Consider the following 22,652-nt stretch of genomic DNA (forward strand, 5'->3'; position numbering starts at 1 on the left):
TTGGACGATCCACATACCCTCTGGGATATCTCACAAAATCTGCCCCGTCTAAGCCCTTTGCACTGAGCAAGTCCAAGTCAATATTGGGGAAGTTATCCCAATACTGGGACTGTTATCCCCGGGAGCTGAGATGGTGACCTGACAGAGGTTTATAGCACTTTAAGGGAATTAGAAAAGGTGAATGATGACAGTCCACTCCCAAGTTAGGGACTCTAAAACTAGAGGGCACAGGTTTAAGGTGAAGTGTGAAAGATTTCAAGGGGACCTGAGGGGCAAATCTTTCGCACAAAGGAGGATGTGCACATGGAACAAGCTGCCAGAGAAAGTGGTAGAGATGAGTACAATCTCTATGTTTAAAAGACAATTGGGCAGGTACGTGTATAGGAAATGTTTAGAGGGCTATGGGCCAAATGGAATTAGCTCTGAAAGATATCTTGGTCCGCATGAGACTATGATATCACTCCAGTACAACAACACTCTCATTTTCAAAGCCCACTTCTATCTACTGCATTCTTCCAACAGAGGAAATAGTTCCCCCATGAGATCATTTGAACCTTTAAAATAATTCACATGGATTCGCTCTTGAATCTTCTGTGGCTAAGTGGCTACAAGAGGAGCTCGTGCCATATGTGTCCCTGTCTCTGTTAGTGGAGAGCTTTTCTACCTCTCTGTAGAATGCCTTGCGCTGCTGGTGTTCACATCCCACAGATGGAAACCAAGGCTCTGTCCTGTAATGCGAGACTGTGCTGATTCCAATAGCTCAGGAAGGAAAAGCTCAGCTCTAGCAAATCCAACAGGAACATTGGCCCAGCACTGGGAATTCAGTCACACCGGAGCATTCCAGCCTCATCACAACTTCTGTGTACATGACAGCTAAAAGTAATTGGTAACATTCAACAGCACAGAGTGCAGTGAGGGGAAGCTGCTTCAACCTGTTATTTACTGACTGTGAGAACTATTCCAGTCTGTTATTTATACAGAGGCCACAGCACGCCTCACATTTCCGGACAATCTGGGGAGGACGATCAGGGCTCAGAATGCAATCAGTTGGTGGGATCAGCACAGAAGGACTGACCCTTAGTCCAGCATACTCTTGCAGGGAGCTGGTCAGGTTGATCCACTTGCCCACAAGACATCAAACTCCTATTTATTGACTATAGCTCTACCTTCATCACCATAATTCCAACCAAACTCATCTCCAAACTCCTGGACCTAGAAGTTACTACTGCCCCTCTGCAGTAGATCCTTAAATTCCTGACCCATAGATCACAGTTAGTGAAGATAAGTGACATTACATCCACCACAATAATCCTCAATAGCTCAAGGCTGCATTCTCAGGCTGGATTTTTTTACGTATCGCATCTCCGTCCGCACTGCGGCAAAAACATCGAGGAGTTGGCGGCCTTTGCTAGAGACCGACTTTTGAGATCTCCAGTATGGTCGCCTGCGGACTTACCATCTCGGAGTCTGCGATCCCTTTGCCAGGGATCGACCTCGGAGCTCCAACCGTGGGTGCTCGCGGACTTAACATCACGGAGCCCGCGGTCTCTGGTCAGAGACCGACTTCGGGAACTCCAAGCCGCAGGAGTTTTGACCCCCCGACGCGGGGGCTTTGACTGCCGGCTGCGGGAGATTTGTTCGCCGCGACCGCAGGAGAAATAAAGAGGAAGAAGCTTGGAATGTTTTGGCTTCCATCACAGTGAGGAATGTGGGGAATCTGCTGTGGTGGATGTTTATGTTGACTTATGTACTTGTGTGTCTTGTTGCTTTTTTTTCGTATGACTGTATGGTAATTCGCATATTACTGTACCTTAATTGGTGTACGTGACAATAAAAGACCTTTGAAACCATTGAAACGTTTGAAATCTAAAAAGGCAGGAGGTGTGAGAGAAGCATCACTCCTGGCATGGGCAGGGTGGGCCGAATGGCCAGTTTCTGTGCAGTTTGTTCCGTTTCATAATTTGTACTGTCCAAACGACTCATACTGATACCCACAGTTCTTCCAATGTTCAACCTGTGCTCTTGTGCCCTAAGGAGACTTCTCACAATGCCCGAACTTCAGAAAAACAAACATTGAATTGCAGAGGAAGGCACCAATGTTTAACTTTCCTACCTTGAAATAACGCCGTTAAAGAGCAACATGTTGGTTACTTTCACCCAAATGGCTGATTTCCCAATACGATTTCCAGGAATGTAACAGCATGCAGGAAAAATTAATAGAAATCAAAAGCCGGAATTATTTGACAACTCAGATTTTGGTTTCAGTGACATTCACTGCTGGAAACCCAGCCTTCCTTCCTCCACATTCCCAGGTATCTCGGCCTGATTTTCCATGCTTCCCGTCCCACCTGCTGTGCTCTGGCAATCATTGACACCTCCTCTGAAGCACGTTTATTTCGAATGTTTGTCCATGATCACACTTTGTGGCAACATTTTCATTACTACTCCTGCCCTCCACTCTATCCCTTGCTTTCCCTGACAACAGCTCTTTGATAATAGCTCCCAGTTTCAATGAAACATGTTCAACTCTGTTTCACTCGCATAATTCTTCCTGGTAATTCCTGTATGTTCTGTTTCAGAACAGCAACTGGAAGCCACTGTCGATGTTACACGGTGTTATAAACCAATGTGCAATCAAAATCAAGTTACTCACAGAGAAAATAAAAATCACATCTCCCAGGGTAATCACTGCAGAAAAAATATAGTGAGTGGAAGAAAGTTAGGTAAATCATTCTAATCACCTATGGCAATTACCCAATCATAAGCTCATAAGTAATAGGAGCAGAATTAGGCCATTTGGCCCATAAGGTCTACTTCGCCTTTCAATCATGGCTGATCTATCTCTTTCACCTAACCCCATTCTCCTGCCTTCCCCCCCCATAATCACCGACACCCGTACTAATCAAGAATCTATCTATCTCTGCCTTAAAGGTATCCACTGACAGCCTCCACAGCCTTCCGTGGCAAAGAATGCCACAGAATCACCACCCTCTGACTGAAGAAATTCCTTCTCATCTACTTCGTAAAGGAACGTCCTTTAATTCTGAGGCTATGACCTCGAGTCCTAGACTCTCCCACTAGAGGAAACATCCTCTCCAGGCCTTTCAATGAGGTCCCCCTTCATCCTATCCATTCCTTTCAATGAGGTCCCCCCTCATCCTTCCAAGCCTTTCAATGAGGTTCCCCCTCATCCTTCTACATTCCAGCAAGTACAGGCCCAATCCTGTCAAACGCTCATCATATGTTCACCCACACATTCCTGGGATCATTCTTGTAAACCTCCTCTGGACCCTCTCCAGAGCCAGTACATCCTTCCTCAGATATGGGGCCCAAATTTGCTCACAGTACTCCAAATGCGGCCTGACCAGCGCCTTATAGAGCCTTAAGGGCCTGTCCCACGAGCATGCGACTCCATGCGGCAAGCGCAACCTAAGCGACTCCATGCGGCAAGCGCGACCTAACCAGAAGCGGGGGCCGCGCGGAGGTCGAGTTAGTGACATGAAGTGCAAGCGAAGTCCACGGGAAGTTCGCGCGTGACGTACGGTGTCGAGGCGGCTGCGGGCCAGCAGGCCGTCGCCGCGCGGAATTTTTGAACACGGCCAGTTTTTCGGAGCCCCACGCGATGTTGGGACCGGCTCCGCACAACTCCATATGGCTCCGGCGATCGAAGTGGGACCAGCCCCGCGAGGCTGTACGGCTCAAGCGACCACCTTAGGTAGCACTTGCCGCATGGAGTAGCTTAGGTCGCGCTTGCCGCATGGAGTCGCATGCTCGTGGGACAGGCCTTTTAGCATTACATCCCTGGAGCTGGTTGGTGAAGTGCAGCCCTTCCAGTCACACAAGACCAACACTCCCTTGGATCTCTCCATCGAAGGAAGTTGTCCCTGTTAAGTGGAGTGTCTTTGCATTGATGGTAATGCAGCTGCAGCCTTCCCACCACATCTTCGATCACCATTCCCATCAACACTTACACTCTGCAGCATTGTCAGCAGGTTGTTCTTCTCCTTTGTGAAGTGTTGATGCTCCAGCTGAGCTTGTTGGACAATCTGATTGGCCTGATTCCTCAACAATGAAATCTTTTTCTGGGAAGCAATCAAATTGAATTATTAATAACTGAGTTTATACTTAGAATAAATTCACAAAAAAGTGACAAAAAATGGTCAGCCACAAGCGACTGGTGATGCTGGCATTGGCAATTCATCTCCAAGTGGCCTGAGACTTATTCTGGATTGTTGAGCCTCACAGAGTCAGGATGAACAGTGGGCCACAGGAACAGGCCCTCCAGCCCACATTGTAGATGCCAAACATTATGCCAAGTTCTGAAGAAGGGTTTCGGCCCGAAACGTTGCCTTTTTCCTTCGCTCCATAGATGATGCTGCACCCGCTGAGTTTCTCCAGCATTTTTGTGTACCTTCGATTTCCCAGCATCTGCAGTTCCTTCTTAAAAACATGATGCCAAGTTCAACTAGTCTCCTCTGCCAGCACATGGACCAGGTCCCTCCATTCCCTGCATATCCATGTGCCTATCTAAAAGCTTCCTAATTTCACGATCGTATCTGCTTCCACTAGCAGCTCTGGCAATGCGATCCAGGCACCCACCACTCTCTGTGTAAAAGAAACATGCCCTGTAAATCTCCTTTAAACTTCCCCCCTCTGACCTTAAAGCTATGCCTACTAGTCTTTGAAATTTCCACCCTGTTATAAAGGTTCTGACTATCTACCATGTCTAAATCTCTCATAATTGTTAAACTTCTATCAGGTCTCCCCTCATCCTACAGTGCTTCAGAGTAAATATTACAATTTTGTCTACCCTTTCCTTATCGCCAATATCCTGTAATCCAAGCATCATTCTGGTAAACCTCTTCTGCATCAACTCCAAAACCTTCACATCCTTCCTGCATTGTGACCAGAACTGCGCACAATACTCCAAAGACTCCAGATTATGTTTTTGTTGAAGAATTGTCCGAGTTATTAGCAGCTCCAGGGACCCAGTCACCAAGTTATGGAACTAACTCTCCGGGACAGGTTTGCTCTCTACCATTAAAAATTGGCGATCGTTTGACACTGTGTCGGGAATTTTCCCAAAGGGGCCGGCATGACTTAGTTCAGGATAATCATCATAAACCAAAATCTTTCAAACATATTCACCGAAAAGTAAGTAGGGCACAACTTTGAAAAGTGTATTTGCATTGGCTCGAGTGAATTGCAGGCTGCGTCACTCATAACACCCATCAAACACACATACTAACAATCTTGTGTCTGTGGATACTTTCAGTAAACTGCTTTCAGTTTGCACTCCCACACATTTATGATGGAATCTGCTCACGTCCACAGCGATGGAAGTGCAAGAGACGGCACATGCTATATCCAGTCTGAAGAAGTCCCAACCCAAAATGTAATCTGCCCATTTCACCTCACAGATGTTGCCTGACCTGCTGAATTCCTCCAGCAGTTTGTTTTTTCACAATTGTCTGGACTGAGATCGCCTGTGCACCAGATGTGGCACCTAAGCAGCAGCCCATTTTGAACAGGAAAATCAGACATTGTGTGCCAGGTAGTAGATTTGCTTGGTTCAATTCACACCACAAAGGAAAACAGGTTTCACACCTTCGTCCAGTCCAGCCCACCCCATCACAGCACAGTTGCAATCTCACACACAGAGGAGACCCTCCGGTCCAGTATCTTCTACCCACTTTGTGAAGGCAACATGATAAAACCACACTTCCAAAGTCATTAAAACATTTGTTCAAACAGAGGAGACAGCAGATGCTGGAATATGGAGAGGGAACATAAAATGACCCTGCTAGAGGAACTCAGCAGGTCATGCAGCATCTGTGGAGGCAAAAAGATGGTTGATACTTCAAGTTGAGATCCTGCATCAGGGCTTGCATGCACTTACTAGGAACATCAAACGCTGATCCCAAGATTTTGCAACCAATTGCTGGTATGCAAACTGCAAAGAGCCTCCTAGGATCCGGGCAGGAGTGTGAACATGCGTTTGCTGTGATTCTGTATTCCATGGTAACAATATGTTACTCGCAAAACCTTTGGTCTGGGTGGGGAAAGAGCAGAGGGGGTGGGTCTGTGGATAAAGCTTTGTGCAGTCACAGTTACAACATGCTGAAGTGTCCAACCTGTGTGGAGTGGCTCTTCAGATCCACAAGGCAGAGGTTGATTTTTCTGGGGACACATGCACTGTAGATGCAGGAATCTCGAGTGAAAGACAAACTGCTGAAGGAACTCAGTGCGACTGGCAGCATCTATGGAGGGAATGGGCACTTGGTGTTTCGGGTCTGGAGCCTTCTTCAGGCTGATGGAGATGGGGCGGGGGAAAAAGCTGGAACAATATGTTTATTTCTTGATATATTCAGGGCCCACATCATCCCTTCCTCTCGGTGTGGGCACCTCACCAGCCCTGAACACTCACCTCCCGGGTGGCAATGCTCTGCTGGTACTCTGCCACCTCGCCCAGCAGCTGCTTGCTCATGGTCTCCTTTTCCTCCTCAAGCCTGCTCTCCTGCTCCAGCTGCTGAAATTCCAGGTCGTCGTAACGCTTCACTTCGGCATCCAGCTGTTCGCCAGCCTGTGGGAACATAAGCTCGTCAGGTACTGGAGAAACACCGGAACCATCCCATCTCCTGGCTTGCTGGCTGGCTGGCCTTCCCACAACACAGTGTAGTGGAACGAGGGCCAATTCCCAAGCATATAGAAATCAGGACCAGATACCACTTCTCCCACTGATGCAGGGATAAGCCTTACACTTGTGGCCAGTGAAGACCTAGTCTGTGTACACGGAATCCCCTCTCAGTACCGAAGCTGCCAACTCATTTCTCCCGAAAGACTAACGAGAAGAAAACACTGACTGGAGCAAGGAATCCTAGATATGCCAACGTTTTTTAAAATTAGAGGCATGTTCCAAATGTGGCTTCACCAATGTTTTGTACACCTGTAACATAACCTCCCAACTTCTATACTCCCTTTTCCTTTCTTCTCCCCACCCCCACCACCCCCCATCAGTCTGAAGAAGGGTTTTGGCCCGAAACGTTGCCTATTTCCTTCACTCCATAGATGCTGCTGCACCTGCTGAGTTTCTCCAGCATTTTTGTGTACCTTCGATTTTCCAGCATCTGCAGTTCCTTCTTAAACATTCTATACTCAGTGGTCTGACTGATGAAAGACTTTTTGACCACCCTATCTAGCAGTGGCACCACTTTCAAGGAACTATGTACCTCCACTTCTAGATGCTTCTACTCAACTCTACTGTACTAGAGTCCCTCCATTCACAGTGTAGATCCTGCCCTGAATTGACTTCACAAAATGCAATATCTTGCATTTATCTGTATTAAACTCCATCAACCATTCTTCAGCCTACCTGCCCAACCGATCAAGATCCTGCTGCAATTGTTGATACCCATCTTCTCTATAAACGATGCCACTGACTTTTGTTCCATCTGCAATCTTGCTAATCATGTCCCGTACATTCTCATCCAAATTGTTGATATAAAGCACAAACAGTAAAGGCTTCAGCACTGATTCCTGAGGCATATCACTAGTCAAAGGCCTCCAGTCCGAAAAACAACCTTTCACCATCACCCTCGGCTTCCTTCCTTGAAGCCAATTTTCTATCCAGTTGCTTGCTCTCCCTGGATCCCATGCAATCTAACCTTCCAGAACAGTCTGCCATGCGGAACCTTATCAAACGCCCTCATGAAGTCCATGTAGACAACGTCTATGGCTTTGTCCTCATCAACATTTTTAGCTACTTCCTCAAAAATCTCAATCAGATTCGTGAGACACAATCTCCCATACAGAACCATGCTGACTATCCCTAATCCCTATCCAAATGCATACATATCTTATCTCACAATATTCTCCAGTAACTCGCCTACCACAGACATTAGGCTTACTGCTCTGCAGTTCCCTGTCTTTTCTTTGCAGCCCTTCTTAAATAGAGGCACAATATTGGCCTTCTGGCACCTCACCAATATCTAATGATGATTCATATATCTCAGCCAAGGCACATGCAATTTCTTCTCTAGCTTCCCACAGTGTCCTTGAATATATCTGATCTGGCCCGGGAGATTTATCCCCCTTCATACACCCCAAGACTATCAGCACCTCCTCAACTGTAATACTGACCGTCCTCAAGACACTTCCATTAACTGTCCCAAGCTCCCCAGTCTTCATAAATGTCCCCACAGTAAACACAGAGGACAAATACTCATTATGGACCTTGTCCGTCTCCGTTGGCTCCACCCAGAGATGACCACTTTGGTTTCTAATCACACAGAGATGACCAGTTTCGTTTTACCACCTAAATATCAGGAAGGGTGCAGAGGATTTGAACTTCCTGCTCACTGAGGCTGGGTTATGAAACACCTCATTTCATGCCCCCTGTTCCTGTTGATTTTTCTCCCAGCCAGCGAGTTGTAAACTCAAGGTTATTTTTGATCTCCACTTCCATTTTTTCAGCTGTTCCCACAGAATGCGGAATAGTGAACTGTAATGTCCGGTCCGAGAATGCTTTTAGAATTCCAGCGGGGCTGGTGGTGTAGACAGCTGTGTGAGGGCCGTCATGCTATACTTCAAAACATTGCTCAGGGTCAAATCATTAACCTCATTAATTTCATCCCGGATTCACAAGGACATTGAAATAGTGTTCGCTTCCAGAGGGAGCAATGCTGGGAACTCATTATTTATGACTTCCTTATTATTTATGACTTCCTTATTTAATAATGATGTTCAGACATTCCATTGGCAAAATGCTTTAACTCGACCGTTTCCCTTGGCATTTTACTCAGGGACACAACGGCAGGGCCAGTTTTCAAGTTCACCCAGGTTACAGGGCGGCGTAAATAACTAGCGTGGAGAGGCACGGGCGAGTGAAAGTGCAAGCAAAAATGCAGCAATTAATTTTCTCACAGCGATTCCCACCAAGGTGAAACGTATTCCCAAGAGGTGCCGCAAACTAGTGCCTGTTCAGCAGGCCACCTGGCAGTACAAGGGCGGCTTCACCTGGGGAGGTGCTCTGCCTCCTCGAGAATCTCACACACACACAACACGCATGGACGCACCCACGCACGCACACAAGCAGGAAACCGGGACCATTTCCTCTCCCCCTTTCCCTCCACCTTTTTCTATTCGCAGTGCACAGGTGCTTATAAAGTTTCAATCCAACATGTTTGCCATCTTCTGTCTTGCTTTTAACAAGGTAACTATTCCAGTTACCATGCTACACACCACAATATGCCAAGCTCCTGCTGGGGCTCTCAGGTTTACTGTAACAGCGGAGCACTGACGAAAGGGCCTTTGATTGGAAACGTTAACTGTCTGTGCACGGGTGCTGCCTGCCCTACTGTGCCCAGCATTGCCGACTCTTATTTCAGACATCTAGTGGCTGCAGAGCTTTGATTTCCAGAGTTGTTAAGGTTCGGTCAGCTGAAGACAGGGTTGAATGTGGTGAAATGAAGAAGGGAGGAGCAGAGCAAGGAGGGGCTAGGAGGTTGCAGCAAGTAATAGAAGAAGAATTAAAAATATACCAACTCTTTCTCTCTCTCTCCCCCTCTTTCTCACTCACTCACTCACACTCACACAAACAAACTCACACACACACACAATGTATTTAAAAAGCAGGCATTTCAACAAAATCTCTTCTATCCACTTCATTGCATGAGGTTTATGAAAGCAGTCCTCTAACTATTTAATTTTGGGAAAAGTTAAACAGAAACCTTGGTGCTTATGGCACAAATCAGGTGCTTGTTGGAACGATATATCTGGCACCCCACACAACTGCACTTTCTCAGTAACTGTATCGCTATAACACTACATTGTGCACTCTGGTTATATTTCTCTGTGCACTACTTGATGCATTAGTATATGACTTGATTGCACGCATGTATTGTAGCACACAAAGGTTTTTTTACGGGTCACATGACAATAATAAATCAATGCCAATACCAAAGTCATAGTACACTCATCTCCCCAGATAAACATCACATCCAAGCCAAGCTTCTGGGAGATGATTGTAAAACATTTATCAAAGCAATAGCCAACACAAGACTGCTAAGAGAATTCTTACTGACGAAACATATTTCTTTGATTTTTGGACATTTCCATTAATGAAGGAATAACAGCATAAGAGCATATTTCTGGGAGGGCATTCCGAGGGAAGAGTGGGATAACAGTTGGGTTGACTATCCCTGTGAAACATCCATTTAAAAGGCCGGTGTTTGTAACAAGCTGCATGGAGCTGCGGTATGTCCACCTGAGCCAACTGCTCAGATCTGCCTCTAAGAGCAGAATCACAGAGGACTTACGTGGTGAGGTTTGCGGGACTTAGTTTATTAATGGGGCTCTTTCATCAATGAGTTTAACAAACAAGCTCCTCACTGAATTAGCAAGCAATTTTGTTTAGATTTGAGTATAAGTGGCCACAAACTCAGGGACCAGAGATCTACTGACCCTCTCCAACTGCTGCTGCAAGCATTCTCTCATGGACTCGGGGCAGTTATCAAGCTTGCTCTTCAACTCAGAGTAAGTCTCTCGCAGCCTCTCTACTTTTTCTTTCTGAGTTTTCAAATGTGCTTTTTCCTGAAAAGCAGAGCACAGAAATAACAAGAAGGAAAGATGACTTAAAAATGAGACCATGCACACAGCGGGCAGCATGCTCACTTCCTAAGCCAGCAATACACAAAGTCACTGTGTGTGTGTGTGTGCTGGATGGGAGGGTCTGAAGAAAGAGCACGGTGTGCCTCTCCTGTTGTACCCAAACTTGCTATTGAAGTACACGTTTCATTGAAAGACACGGGAGAACAGTCAGCCCCTCAGATCTTTTCTGCAGAGACAGTCAGCCCCTCAGATCTCAGCTGATTATTTATCAGCCCCATTTAACTGTCCCTTAATCACATGCATTGATATTCCGCAATCCCACACAAAAAAACATTTAACTTTGTCACTTTCAATTGCATTTTGGTTTCAGTGGCTTTTGGTGGCAGATATTTCAGACGTGCTTCCAACGTTCCTTCTGAAGGGACTAGCTTTAAGTTTAAGACGTGCCATCTAAATCTGGGTCCCCATGCAAGAGGAAATGGTTTTGCACTATTAAGTTCTATATCATTGATTAGATTGCTCTGCTAAATTAAAGGAAATACAAGTCTTAACGTCTTTCCAGCTACCTACCGACAGCACAAAGACAGCAAAACGTAATCGGCAAATGCATGCATTTGTTCAGATCACACAGCATGGAATCAATGGCCAGTGGGATGTGCACGGTATATTAACTCTTTTTTGGAGGAATACATCATGGTGAAGCACAGAGGGACATTCGGAATAAGATGCAGCATTAAAAAAGAGGAGTAAAAACATCTGGTGTTCACGATATCTGCTGTTTTCAAGCCTATCTGTAATAGCATCTGTGTGCAACAATTTGCATTTATAAAGTACCATGACTTCTGAAATAAATCCTAGTGTGAAGTGGGATAAATATGACTGCTGAGCAAAGTGAGCTGATGTTAGTGTAGACAACTAATCAGCAGGTGAAAGAGTCAGAATGGGAGCCTTGGATCTGGTACAAGGTATACAGTAGGACATAGGATCAGATGATGTTTACAGAGGGAGGGTGATGGGACAACGGAATAAATCCAGGCAATTGACATTTCCAAACAGCTCAAAAATCCATGCAATTTTTCAGAAATGTAGAGGATTAAGCAATAACTTTATGAAAGGAATGTAAACACACAACTAACTGAGAAATGAAGTGCTAAACATTTGACTAATAAAATAATCTCAATTAGGGAGTGAAGTGTATCGCTGTGTGTGCAGAAAACATCTAGTGACTCGAGGCTGAAAAAGGAAGCAAATCCACTTGACATTCCACACTGGTCCTCCCTGTCTTGGTAGCATAGGATCCTTTCATATTGATGTCTGGTCAGTCCTTTCTCTTTAATCCCAAGCAGCTCTACCTTTTCTCCTCCATTCCCCTCACTCTGGCCCGCTGTATCACTGAATGCTTTCACACGGAGGGTGGTGGGAATATGGGACAAGCTGCCAAAGGAGGCACTATCACAATATTTAAAAGACATTTAGACGGGTACATGGATGGGAAAGGTTGAGAAGGATATGGACCAAACATGGGTAGGTGGAATCAGCGTTGATGAGGGATCTTGGATGGCATGGGCAGGTTGGGCTGTAGGACTCGTTTCCAAGCTATATGATTCTATGTCTATAACAACCCCACTGGTGACTGTGCCTTCAGACAGAGCTCCCCTGGTCCTCGCCTTTCATCCCACCAACCTCCACATCCAACACATCATCCTCCGACATTTTCGTCACCTCTTTCGGGATCCCACCGCTAATCACATCTTCCTAGATCCACTCCTTTCCGCCTTCTGCAGAGACCATTCCGCCCCCCGCAATTCCTTGTTTCACTTATCCCTTCCCATCCAAACACTGTCTCCCCAGCTACTTTCCCCTGCAACCGCAGGAGATGCAACACCTGTCCTTATACTTTTTCCATCAACTCCACCCAGGGATTCTGGCAGTCCTTTCAGGTGATACAGAGGTTCACGTGCACCTCCTCTAACATCATCTACTGCATCCAGTGTTCCCGATGTGGGCTCCTGTACATCGGCGAGACGACTATTCAGCTGAACACTTACGCTCGGCCCACCTAGGCCTACGGGATCTCCCAGTTGCAAATCATTTCAACTCACCTTCCCGATCCCATTCCGACCTTTCTGTTCTGAGGCTCCTCCAGAGTGCAGCCACACAAAAAAGGAAGAACATCACCTCAAAATTCACCCCCCCCCCCACCCTCTATTAATGTACCATCATTACCCATTCCAACTCAAACAGATCATGGATAGAACTCAGAGGAGGCAAGCAGGCCTGAGTTCATTCACACTATCAACCACCCAGTTGCACTAATCCCAATTTATTCCCATCTACACCCCCAGGATTCGACCACTCACCTACACAAGAAGGGGCGATTTACAGTGGCCAATTAACCCACTGACCTAAACATCTTTGGGATGTGGAAGGAAACCGGAGCACCTGGGAGAGACCCATGTAGTCACAATGAGAATGTGCAAATTCCACAAAACAGTCTGAAGAAGGGTTTCGGCACGAAACGTTGCCTATTTCCTTCGCTCCATAGATGCTGCCGCACCCGCTAAGTTTCTCCAGCATTTTTGTCTACCCACAAAACAGTACCTCAGGTCAGGCCCAAACTCGGGCCTCTGGAGCTGTGAGGCAGCAGCACTACCCACTACGCCACAGTAGCATTTATTTTGATGAAAGGTCACCAAGCAGAAGAGCTGGTATGTTTTTTATCTTATCACAGACACAATCGTCTGCCGGTAATTACTGCTTCAATCCTAACTACCTTAGCACAGACTTTAAGTTCAAGTTCAAGTTCAAGTGAGTTTATTGTCATGTGTCCCTGTATAGGACAATGAAATTCTTGCTTTGCTTAAGCACACAGAAAATAGTAGGCATTTACTACAAAACAGATAAATGTGTCCATATACCATGATATAAATATATACACACATGAATAAATAAGCTGATAGTGCAAATAACAGAAAGTGGTTGGTAATAATCAGAGTTTTGTCCGAGCCAGGTTTAATAGCCTGATGGCTGAGGGGAAGTAACTTTATGACTATTTTCCAAAGAAAATTCATCCTGGAAAATGATTTCTATGCAATTTCTTCCAGTTGACCTGGATCTTTACTTACTCAAGTTATACACTCACAGCAGCGATACTGTTTACTCATTGAGCTAAGTGGATGAAGCCACAAAAGGCTGTGAGCTACAAGTTAAAAGGGATGGTACACAAAAATGCTGGAGAAACTCAGTGGGTGCAGCAGCATCTATGGAGCGAAGGAAATAGGCAACGTTTCGGGGCGAAACGTTGCCTATTTCCTACGCTCCATAGATGCTGCTGCACCCGCTGAGTTTCTCCAGCATTTTTGTGTACCTTCGATTTTCCAGCATCTGCAGTTCCTTCTTAAACAATAAGTTAAAAGGGATCTTTATCTCAGACGAAAATAAACGCAAGCATGTCGCAGGACAACTCTTTCCAGTTTTTCCTACCTTTGCCTTTTCGGATGAAACACTGGTCTCCAGGTCAGTTATCTTTTTGTGTAATTGTTCCAGCACATCCTTCTCATAATGGACATGTGACATCTCAGAGTCACGCTCCCCTTCCAACAAAGCTCGTTCCATCTCCATCTGTAAAACAGCACACACAAGGTTCTTTACCCTTCCTGGATGACACAGAGCAGTTAAAAAGTCAGGGATGGGAACATTTTGAATGGACACCTTTCAGAAGCAGAAAATAACTCTCCTAATAAGTGGCAGCAAGCAACAGTCCCCAAGAAAGCAATGTTCAATGAATCAGCAGCATTTCCTATTGAACTATAACCAGATATCATCCCTTGCAGCAAAATTTGTCCTTCGTCTTTAATATTGACAGAATTTTGGAGACATACAGCACAGAAAAAAGCCCTTAAAGCCTTTTGAAATCATGCAAATGTCTGTCACCTATTTGTTTTACTAATTCTATACCATTCACATTTTACTCTCCCCAAGGGGTTCCCGACAACTCCCCCCCAGACTCTACCACTCACTTACACCGGGGGCAAGTTACAGTGGCTAACTGACCCCCAGGCCTGCACGTTTTGGGGATGTGGAGGAAACCCATGCAGTCACAGGGAGAATGTGCAAACCCCACGCAGACAACATCCGAGGTCAGGACTGAAAGCGGGTGTCTAGAATTGTAAAGCTGTGGCTCCACTATAGCTACCACTGAACCACCCTTGTATATTAACAAAACTTCCTCACCAGAACATTACATATCTTGGAGATGTTTAATTCACCGGACCAGCTGCTTGGATGGCAGGTCTGTCATACAACGGGTGTTTGACTTGACTAAGCTTCTATTCGCTAGAGTTTATAAGAGTGGGCAGTGATCTCATGGAGACATAGATGTCTATAAGGGCTCGACAGGCTGGATGCAGGAAGGATATTTTCCTTACTTAAGAATTCAGGAGCTGGGAGCTCGGTCACAGGATTAGCAGCTGATTGTTTGAGAAGAAATTACTCTCACATTTAAGCAGCAGTTGGATAAGGACACCAATCATCAAAGCATAGAAGGCTACAGCTAAATGCTGACAAATGGGATTAACAAAGGGTGTTACTTGTTCTCAAAGGAGGAACTGCAGATGCTGGAAGATCGAAGGTACACAAAATTGCTGGAGAAACTCAGCGGGTGCAGCAGCATCTATAGAGCGAAGGAAATAGGCGACGTTTCGGGCCGAAATACTTGATGGTCGGCATGGACATGGTGGGCCAAAGGGCCTGTTTCTGTACCTAATGACTGTGACTCTAAACTTCACTTAGAGGAATGCGAGCTTTTGGAATTCTCTACCCTGGAGAGTTGTGGAGGCGCAGTTTTGATAGATTTCTGGATTTCAGGGATAGCCATGAAAAATGGTGTTGAAATAGAAGATCATAAATGGTGGGAAGTGTGAAGAAGGGTCTCGACCTGAAACGTCACCCATTCCTTCTCTCTAGAGATGCTGCCTGTCCTGCTGAGTTACTCCAGCATTTTGTGTTTACCTTTGATTTAAACCAGCATCTGCAGTTCTTTCCTACACGTCATAAATGGTGGGGCAGGCTCAGGAGGCCATGTGGCATGCTCATTTCTTATTTTCTCTGCTCTAATGTCCATTGTGATTTGTTCATATAGAAATACTTCAGAAATCTTTTTGTCATTCTGTTAAACCTATGTACCTCTACCTGCCAAATGCTAATGCTTCTAACATAACTAAAACATTCTCTAAATTCTCTTTTACCGTTGGATACAATTGTAGACCTACAGGAGGCATTTTAGATTATTATAACATTCCTTACAACATCCATATACAGGCAGTCCCCAGATTAGCACGTCATTCAGTCCATGAGAAATGTTTGCAAATCATATTGTTTGTACGTTGGAGATGAACAAAAGTGCACAGGAGGATTACAGGTCAATTATTTGGATGAGGGGATTGAAGGCTTTGTGGCCAAGTTTACAGGTGATCCGAAGATAGGTGTCGGGGCAGATAGTGTAGAGAAAGCAGGGACTCTGTAGAAGGACTTGGCCAGGTTAGGAGAGTGGGCAGAGATGGCATACAGCTTGGCAAAGTGTGGAGTCATGCATTTTGGAAGTAGGAATAAATGCGTAGATTATTTTCTAAATGGGGAGAGAATTCAGAAATCGGAGGTGCAAAGGATCTTGGGAATGCTGGTACAGGATTCCCAAAATGTTAATTTGCAAGTCGAATCGATAGTAAGGAAGGCAAACGCAATGCTAGCATTTAATTTGAGAGAACTAGAATACAAAAACAGGGATGTAATGCGGAGGTTTTATACGGTGCTGGTCAGACCGCATTTGGAGTATTGTGAGCAATTTTGGGCCCCGTATCTGAGGAAGGATGTGCTAGTGCTGGAGAGGGTCCAGAGGTTTACGAGAATGATCCCAGGAATGAGTGGGTTACCATATGATATGCATTTGACAGCACTGGGCCTCTACTCACTAGAGTTTAGAATGAGAAAGGGGAACCTCATTGAAACTTACTGAATAGTGAAAGGCCTGGACAGGGCGGATGTGGAGAGGATGTTTCCAACCGTGGGAGAGTCAAAGACCAGAGGCCATAATCTCAGGATAAAAAGATGTACCTTTATGAAGAAGATGAGGAGGAATTTCTTTAGTCAGAGGGTGGTGAATCTGTGGAATTCATTGCCACAGAACACGGTGGAGGCCAAGTCAATGGATATTTTGGATGTACATCATGTTCTTCTTTTCTATGAGGCATGACTCATCTACCCGAGATAACTGACCACTACTTTTCTTAATGTTTATTCTTTTAGTTTCTAGTTTTAGAGATACTGCGCTGATACAGGCCCTTTGGCCCAACGAGTCCGCGGCAACGAGCGATCATCCTGTACACTGGCACTATCCTGCACACTATGGACAATTTAGAATTCTTACCAAAGCCAATTAACCTACAAACCTGTACGTCTTTGGGATGTGTTTAAGAAGGAACTGCAGGTTGCTGGAAAATCAAAGGTACACAAAAATGCTGGAGAAACTCAGCGGGTGCAGCAGCATCTATGGAGTGAAGGAAATAGGCAATGTTTCGGCCTGAAACGTTGCCTATTTCCTTTGCTCCATAGATGCTGCTGCACCCGCTGAGTTTCTCCAGCATTTTGTGTACCTTCGTCTTTGGGATGTGTTGACTTGATGACTTGAACCTGGGTATACAGGGCACAATTCCCAAATATGCAGATGACACAAAACTTTGGAAGTGTGATGTTAGCAATAGTTTAGTTTAGTTTAGAGATACAGCACAGAAACAGGCGCTTCAACGACCATCGATCCAGTATAAGTATCAATTGTCCTGCACACACTAGGGACAATTCACACTTATACCAAGCCAATTAACCTTCAAAACTGTGCGTCTTTGGGGTGTTGGAGGAACCTGAAGATCTCAGAGAAAACCCATGCGATCACGACGAGAACGTACAAACTCCGTGCAGACAGCATCCGTAGACAGGATTGAACCCGGGTCTCCGGCACTGCAAGTGCTGCAAGGCAGCAACTCTACCACTGCGCCTGCGTGCCACCCAAGAAAAGAGAGACAGGCTGGTAGAAAATGTGAACAGATGGCAGTCAGGGTCTAATGCTTGGATTGCAATAAGCTTTGACCCAGATAGAACTCTCACCTCTTGTGAAGATTCTTCCATCTGATTGTCCAGCTCCTTGATTTTCAGGTTAATCTCCTCCGCATTGTTTAGGATGGCCATGCATTCTTCATCCAGCTGGGCGATCTTTTCTTTAAGGTTCCTTTGAGCCAGTATTTTCTCCTCCTGAAAGTATAAATCATGTGGTATTATCTTTTTTAGCTTTAGTTTTAAGAGAATCAGTGTGGAGATAGACTTGGTGGGCCGAAAGGCCTATGCCGAACATTGAATACCCGTACACTAGTTTTATGACATCCCGGATTCGCATGCTACACACTAGGGGAAATTTACAGAAGCCAATTAACCTATAAATCTGCATATCGTTGGAATGTGGGAGGAAACCGGAGAAACTCCACATTCCAACAGGGAGAAGGTACAAACTCCGTACAGACTGCAGGATCAAACCTGTTTCTGGCGCTATAAGACAGCAGCTCTATGGCTGCACCACTGTGCCACCTTCCAACCGGCATCAATCAACTACAACTGAACAGCTAGCTGTGACGTAAGATGTCCTGAGTGTCCTGGAGCTCACTGTGGAATGATCACTATGGGGCAGCACAAGATCTTCCAACGTTGTAACTGCTGGAGATTCTGGCGCACAACTCATGGAGCACGAGGCTGTGGTACAGGCCTGACTGTCAGCCATGGATCAGTGAGTGGTGTCTTTGGTCCCACTGTAAAGGCTTCAGCACCTGCTTGTGGCAGCACTGGACACCCGGGTTCGATCCCGACTACGGGTGCTGTCTGTACGGAGTTTGTACGTTCTCTCCGTGACCACGTGGGTTTTCTCCGAGAACTTCGGTTTCCTCCCACACTCCAAAGACGTACAGGTTTGTAGGCTAATTGGCTTGGTACAAGTGTAAATTGTCCCTGGTGTGTGTAGGATAGTGTTAATGTGCGGGAATCACTAGACGGTGCAGACTCGGTGGGCCGAAGGGCCTGTTTCCGTGCCGTATCTCTAAACCCAACTGCACTAGACTAACACCAACTCCAGTACTAAGGAAATGACACACTGTCAGATGAAGCCCTGTGTGTTCCCTTGGACATTCTATGGAACTATATCAAAGAAACTAATCCCAGTGTCCTGCACAACTTTTCACTCTCAACTCCACATCCATCTATCTCAGTGTGTCACCTTGCTATTAGTGGGCTCCACCTCCTGTAATTCCTACATCCCACCAGGCAGTGATGGTCACCTTGGCCCACTTCTGTGAAATCTCAGACCGTTCCTTTCGAAGGTCAGACTGCCCATGTCACTGCCCCACTGTGCCTCCGCACCCACTGACCCACCCCATCGTTTTGTCTGTGCCCTCATTATGGCCAGAGAAGGTGGTGCAATCAGTAGGAACCTTGTACCCAGATCCAGAACAAAGACCAAATGACGACTCTGCATCAACGTGGACATTTGCCAAGTCCGTTCCTCTTCCCCTGGGATGGATGAGTGGAAGGAGTCGCAGTTGGGATAAGTTGAAGCACTGAAAGCACAGAGCTAGGAGGAGCCCGAGAAAGATGAACAACAAGGAGCAGCAAAAATCAGTCATTTAAAGTCACTAACTCTGGCAAAAGACAATGCAGTCAGACATTTCAGTCATGAGGAATGGTCACGACCTGAAACGTCGTCTGTCCATTCCCTCCACAGATGCTGCCTGGTCTCCAGATGCTCCAGTACTTTGTGTTTTGCTCGACATTCTAGCCTCTGCAGTTCCTTGTGTCGTCACTAATTCTGGTCAGTCTACCTCTGTAAGCAGGTCACAAGTGGTTGGCTGGACTCAGACTCAGGAACACACAAGGGAGAGGGGAGAGAGAGAGGGAGCGCGCGAGAGAGAGATATGATGGTAGTTGAGATGGCAGAAGAGAAAGTCCTTTCACATCCCTCAAGTCCCTCAATACCTCCAAACAGCAGCGCCTTTACTTCCTGAGGAGGCTCAAGAAAGCTCACCTGTCCCCCCCAGATCCTGACCAACTTTTACCGCTGTACCATCGAAAGCATCCTGACCACCTGCTTCACGGTATGGTACAGCAGTTGCACCGTAGCTGACAGGAAGGCACTACAACGGGTGGTGAAAACTGCTCAGCACATCATCGGTGCCCCGCTCCCTGCCATGGATGCTCTCCACCGAAAACGGTGTCTGAGACGGGCCGGGAAGATCATCAAGGACCCCTCCCACCCTAACCATGGACTGTTTGCCCTCCTCCCATCAGGGAGGCAGTACAGAAGCCCCAGGTCTCCTACAAGTAGGATGAGGAACAGCTTCTTCAACAACACTATCACATTGCTGAACTCGGAGTCCCGCCGATAGATTTCTCCAGTCTCTCCGTCCACATTGTTTGCTTATTCTGTATTTTTATTTCTATATTGCACTATTACTACGAACAGACGCTAAACTGCATTTCGTTGTACCCATACTTGTATCTGTGCAATGACATTAAAGTTGAATTGAAGAAGATCAGGCAGCAAGGAATGGATATTTTAGAAAGCTGTGAGAAAATGTAGAGCTGGAATGGGACTGACAAGCAGGAAGATTAATGCAGAGACAGGAAACCCTTGTTGTTGTTGCTGGAAATGGCTGTCAAATACGGAATGAGTCAGCCAGGGCTAGGTATGTCCGTTGTGGATTAATATCCCAGCATGCCAGGTGGGTTATTTTTGGGAGTCTGGGAAGTTTCTCTGCTGCCAATCAGAAAGGACGGCTGTAATCCGGAGGATTCCACATCTGTGGATCATTTGGAAATGAAGGCTGCAGGGGAACATCAGAAACTCCCCTCCTGACAAAGGGCTGTGTCCCACCCTAGAGAAGCCTGCTGTATGGTGGATGGAGAAAGCCCTCGAGACCTGCAAGGCTCTGCAGAAATATTTCTGTTTAAAACTGCACAGGAGAGGCTGGGGCTGTTGGCACAGAAGCACACACATGATGTCACGTTTCTCATGGCTGAGGGGAAGTGCTGCACATGCTGTCTTGCCAGGCTGTGGCGTATCACATTTTAGCCCGTTTATAGACCATCACAATCCCCATCTTCCTTCCGGACACCATTTATTTCTAAGCATGGGTAACGTTACTGAAACAAACTTCCCAACCACCCAGTCAAAGCCACACTGCTGCTTTCAAAGGAAAACACTAAATGATAAACTGTTTTCTGGTCCCATTCCAGGAAATGTGTGTCCAGAGTTTTGGAGCTCAGGGCAGCTCAAAGTTCAGTTTCTCACTCACCAGTCACTTGCTTAAAAAAAACAGCAAATGTACAAGTGTTACATTGATTTTTTATTTTCAGGGAATTTGGTAATAAAGCAGGGAATATGTTGCAGAAGTCACTCCCAGCTCTCTGCCCTTTCACACAGAGCAATGCAAATCTTCATAATCACACATCCCATTCCCTTCCACATCCGTACCCATTCTCCTCCTTGGCAATGTGTAACTTATATTAACAACAGTCTTCACTCTTTTGGCTTCCTTGCCAGCATTCTCAAATGTGGCCCCTGTGATCCCCAATCCTGTTGTCACTACAAGCAGTTCCAGTCTCAACTTAAACTAAATCCCATAACAATTTATTTGTACAGCTCCCAAAAAGTAAACCAGCCTGAAAAAACTCAAGAAGTTATGTTTCTTCACTTTGACAGCTAGCTTTTCCTAATCCTGGTGATTTATTTTTTTTGGTTGAAGTTAAAGCTGTTGGAAATCTTAAATAAGCACAGGAAGTGCTGGGGAAAATCTCAGCAGCTCAGCTAACACCGTTTGTTCTGTGGTTCTTTGTCAGAACTGGGCCACAGGCACTTCTGATGAGAGTAGAATTGTGACGATTGAAGATAATGTGTGGAGGGAGGTTTTGACGTGTGTTTGAGGGTCAGTGTAGATCCATCGGGCTGTTTCTGAGCTCTGTAACTGGCGCAGTCTGGGTTAACAAGGTTAGAAAAACAAAGGAACGGGAGTTGACGGGAATGTAAAGAGACGAAAGTAAGATTAGTGCAGGTGAATAAGTACAGACTGTGGGCCGAAGGGTCTGTTTCCATGCTGTATGTCTCTGACTGTTCTAAATTGCCCATCGGAACATGCCCACAGCACCTCAGCAGAATAAACTCATCATAAAACTGAAAAAAATAGTGTTTTATAGCATTAATATACAGCAGTTAAATAACTGCTTTGAAGTGATTTAAATATAAGACAACTTGTCCAATATCCAGCTTCCTGAGTAGAACATTCCACCTTCCTGCTCTAATGTTCTCTTGACCCCCACCCCCCACCCCTCCCCCCCCCCAATGCTGCCTCTCGGCTTACAACCCTTACCGGGGCCCCATTTTACATGTTCCCCTCAAACACACCAGGGCCCCATTTACAGCACTCCCTTTGAACTGCCTGGCATGAAACTGTGGTAGGCCAGATCACAAACAGTGGCGAGACATGGTACACGCAGGAGAGAGTAACATGGTGTCAGCACACCAACCAGTCCCTTAATGTCAACTAGACGACTAGACGAAAGGAGCTAGTTATCGACCTCAGGAAATGTGGTGGGTACATGTCACAATCAGCATTAATGGTGCTGAAGTGGGAAATGGTTGAGAGCTTCAAGTTCCTTGACGTAAATATTACCAAAGATCTGTCATAGACCAAGCACATTGAAGCGACAGTCAAGAAGGCCCATCAATGCCACTACTTCCTCAGGAATCTGAGGTAACTTAGCGTGTATCCAAAGACTCTTACAAACTTCTACAGATGCACCATAGACTGGATACTATCGGGTTACATCACAGCTTGATCACAGCTCTGCCCAAGACTGCATGAAATTGCAGAGTTGTAGATGTAGCGCAATCCATCACAGAGACCAGACTCCCCACCATTGACTCCATCTAGCTTTTCACTGTACCTCACCACACA

The 22,652-nt window shown here is 45.9% G+C and overlaps 1 protein-coding gene across 9 annotated transcripts in view; it reads right to left on the bottom strand.

Annotated features, from left to right (window-relative positions):
• LOC116980579 (pleckstrin homology-like domain family B member 2) overlaps window positions 1–22,652 on the bottom strand; it is a 120,511-nt gene that overhangs the window by 41,476 nt on the left and 56,383 nt on the right. For 8 of the 9 annotated variants that reach the window (XM_033032946.1, XM_033032945.1, XM_033032943.1 and 5 more), the window contains 5 exons: window positions 17,767–17,910; window positions 14,092–14,229; window positions 10,462–10,590; window positions 6,428–6,583; window positions 3,972–4,082 (listed from right to left, as the gene is read on the bottom strand). In XM_033032946.1, coding sequence (XP_032888837.1) covers window positions 3,972–4,082; window positions 6,428–6,583; window positions 10,462–10,590; window positions 14,092–14,229; window positions 17,767–17,910 — 678 coding nt within the window. The remainder of the gene's footprint in view (window positions 1–3,971; window positions 4,083–6,427; window positions 6,584–10,461; window positions 10,591–14,091; window positions 14,230–17,766; window positions 17,911–22,652) is intronic. The other variant, XM_033032950.1, reaches the window with a different exon arrangement.

Source organism: Amblyraja radiata, chromosome 14 (genome assembly GCF_010909765.2).
Source record: "Amblyraja radiata isolate CabotCenter1 chromosome 14, sAmbRad1.1.pri, whole genome shotgun sequence".
NCBI lineage: Eukaryota > Metazoa > Chordata > Chondrichthyes > Rajiformes > Rajidae > Amblyraja > Amblyraja radiata.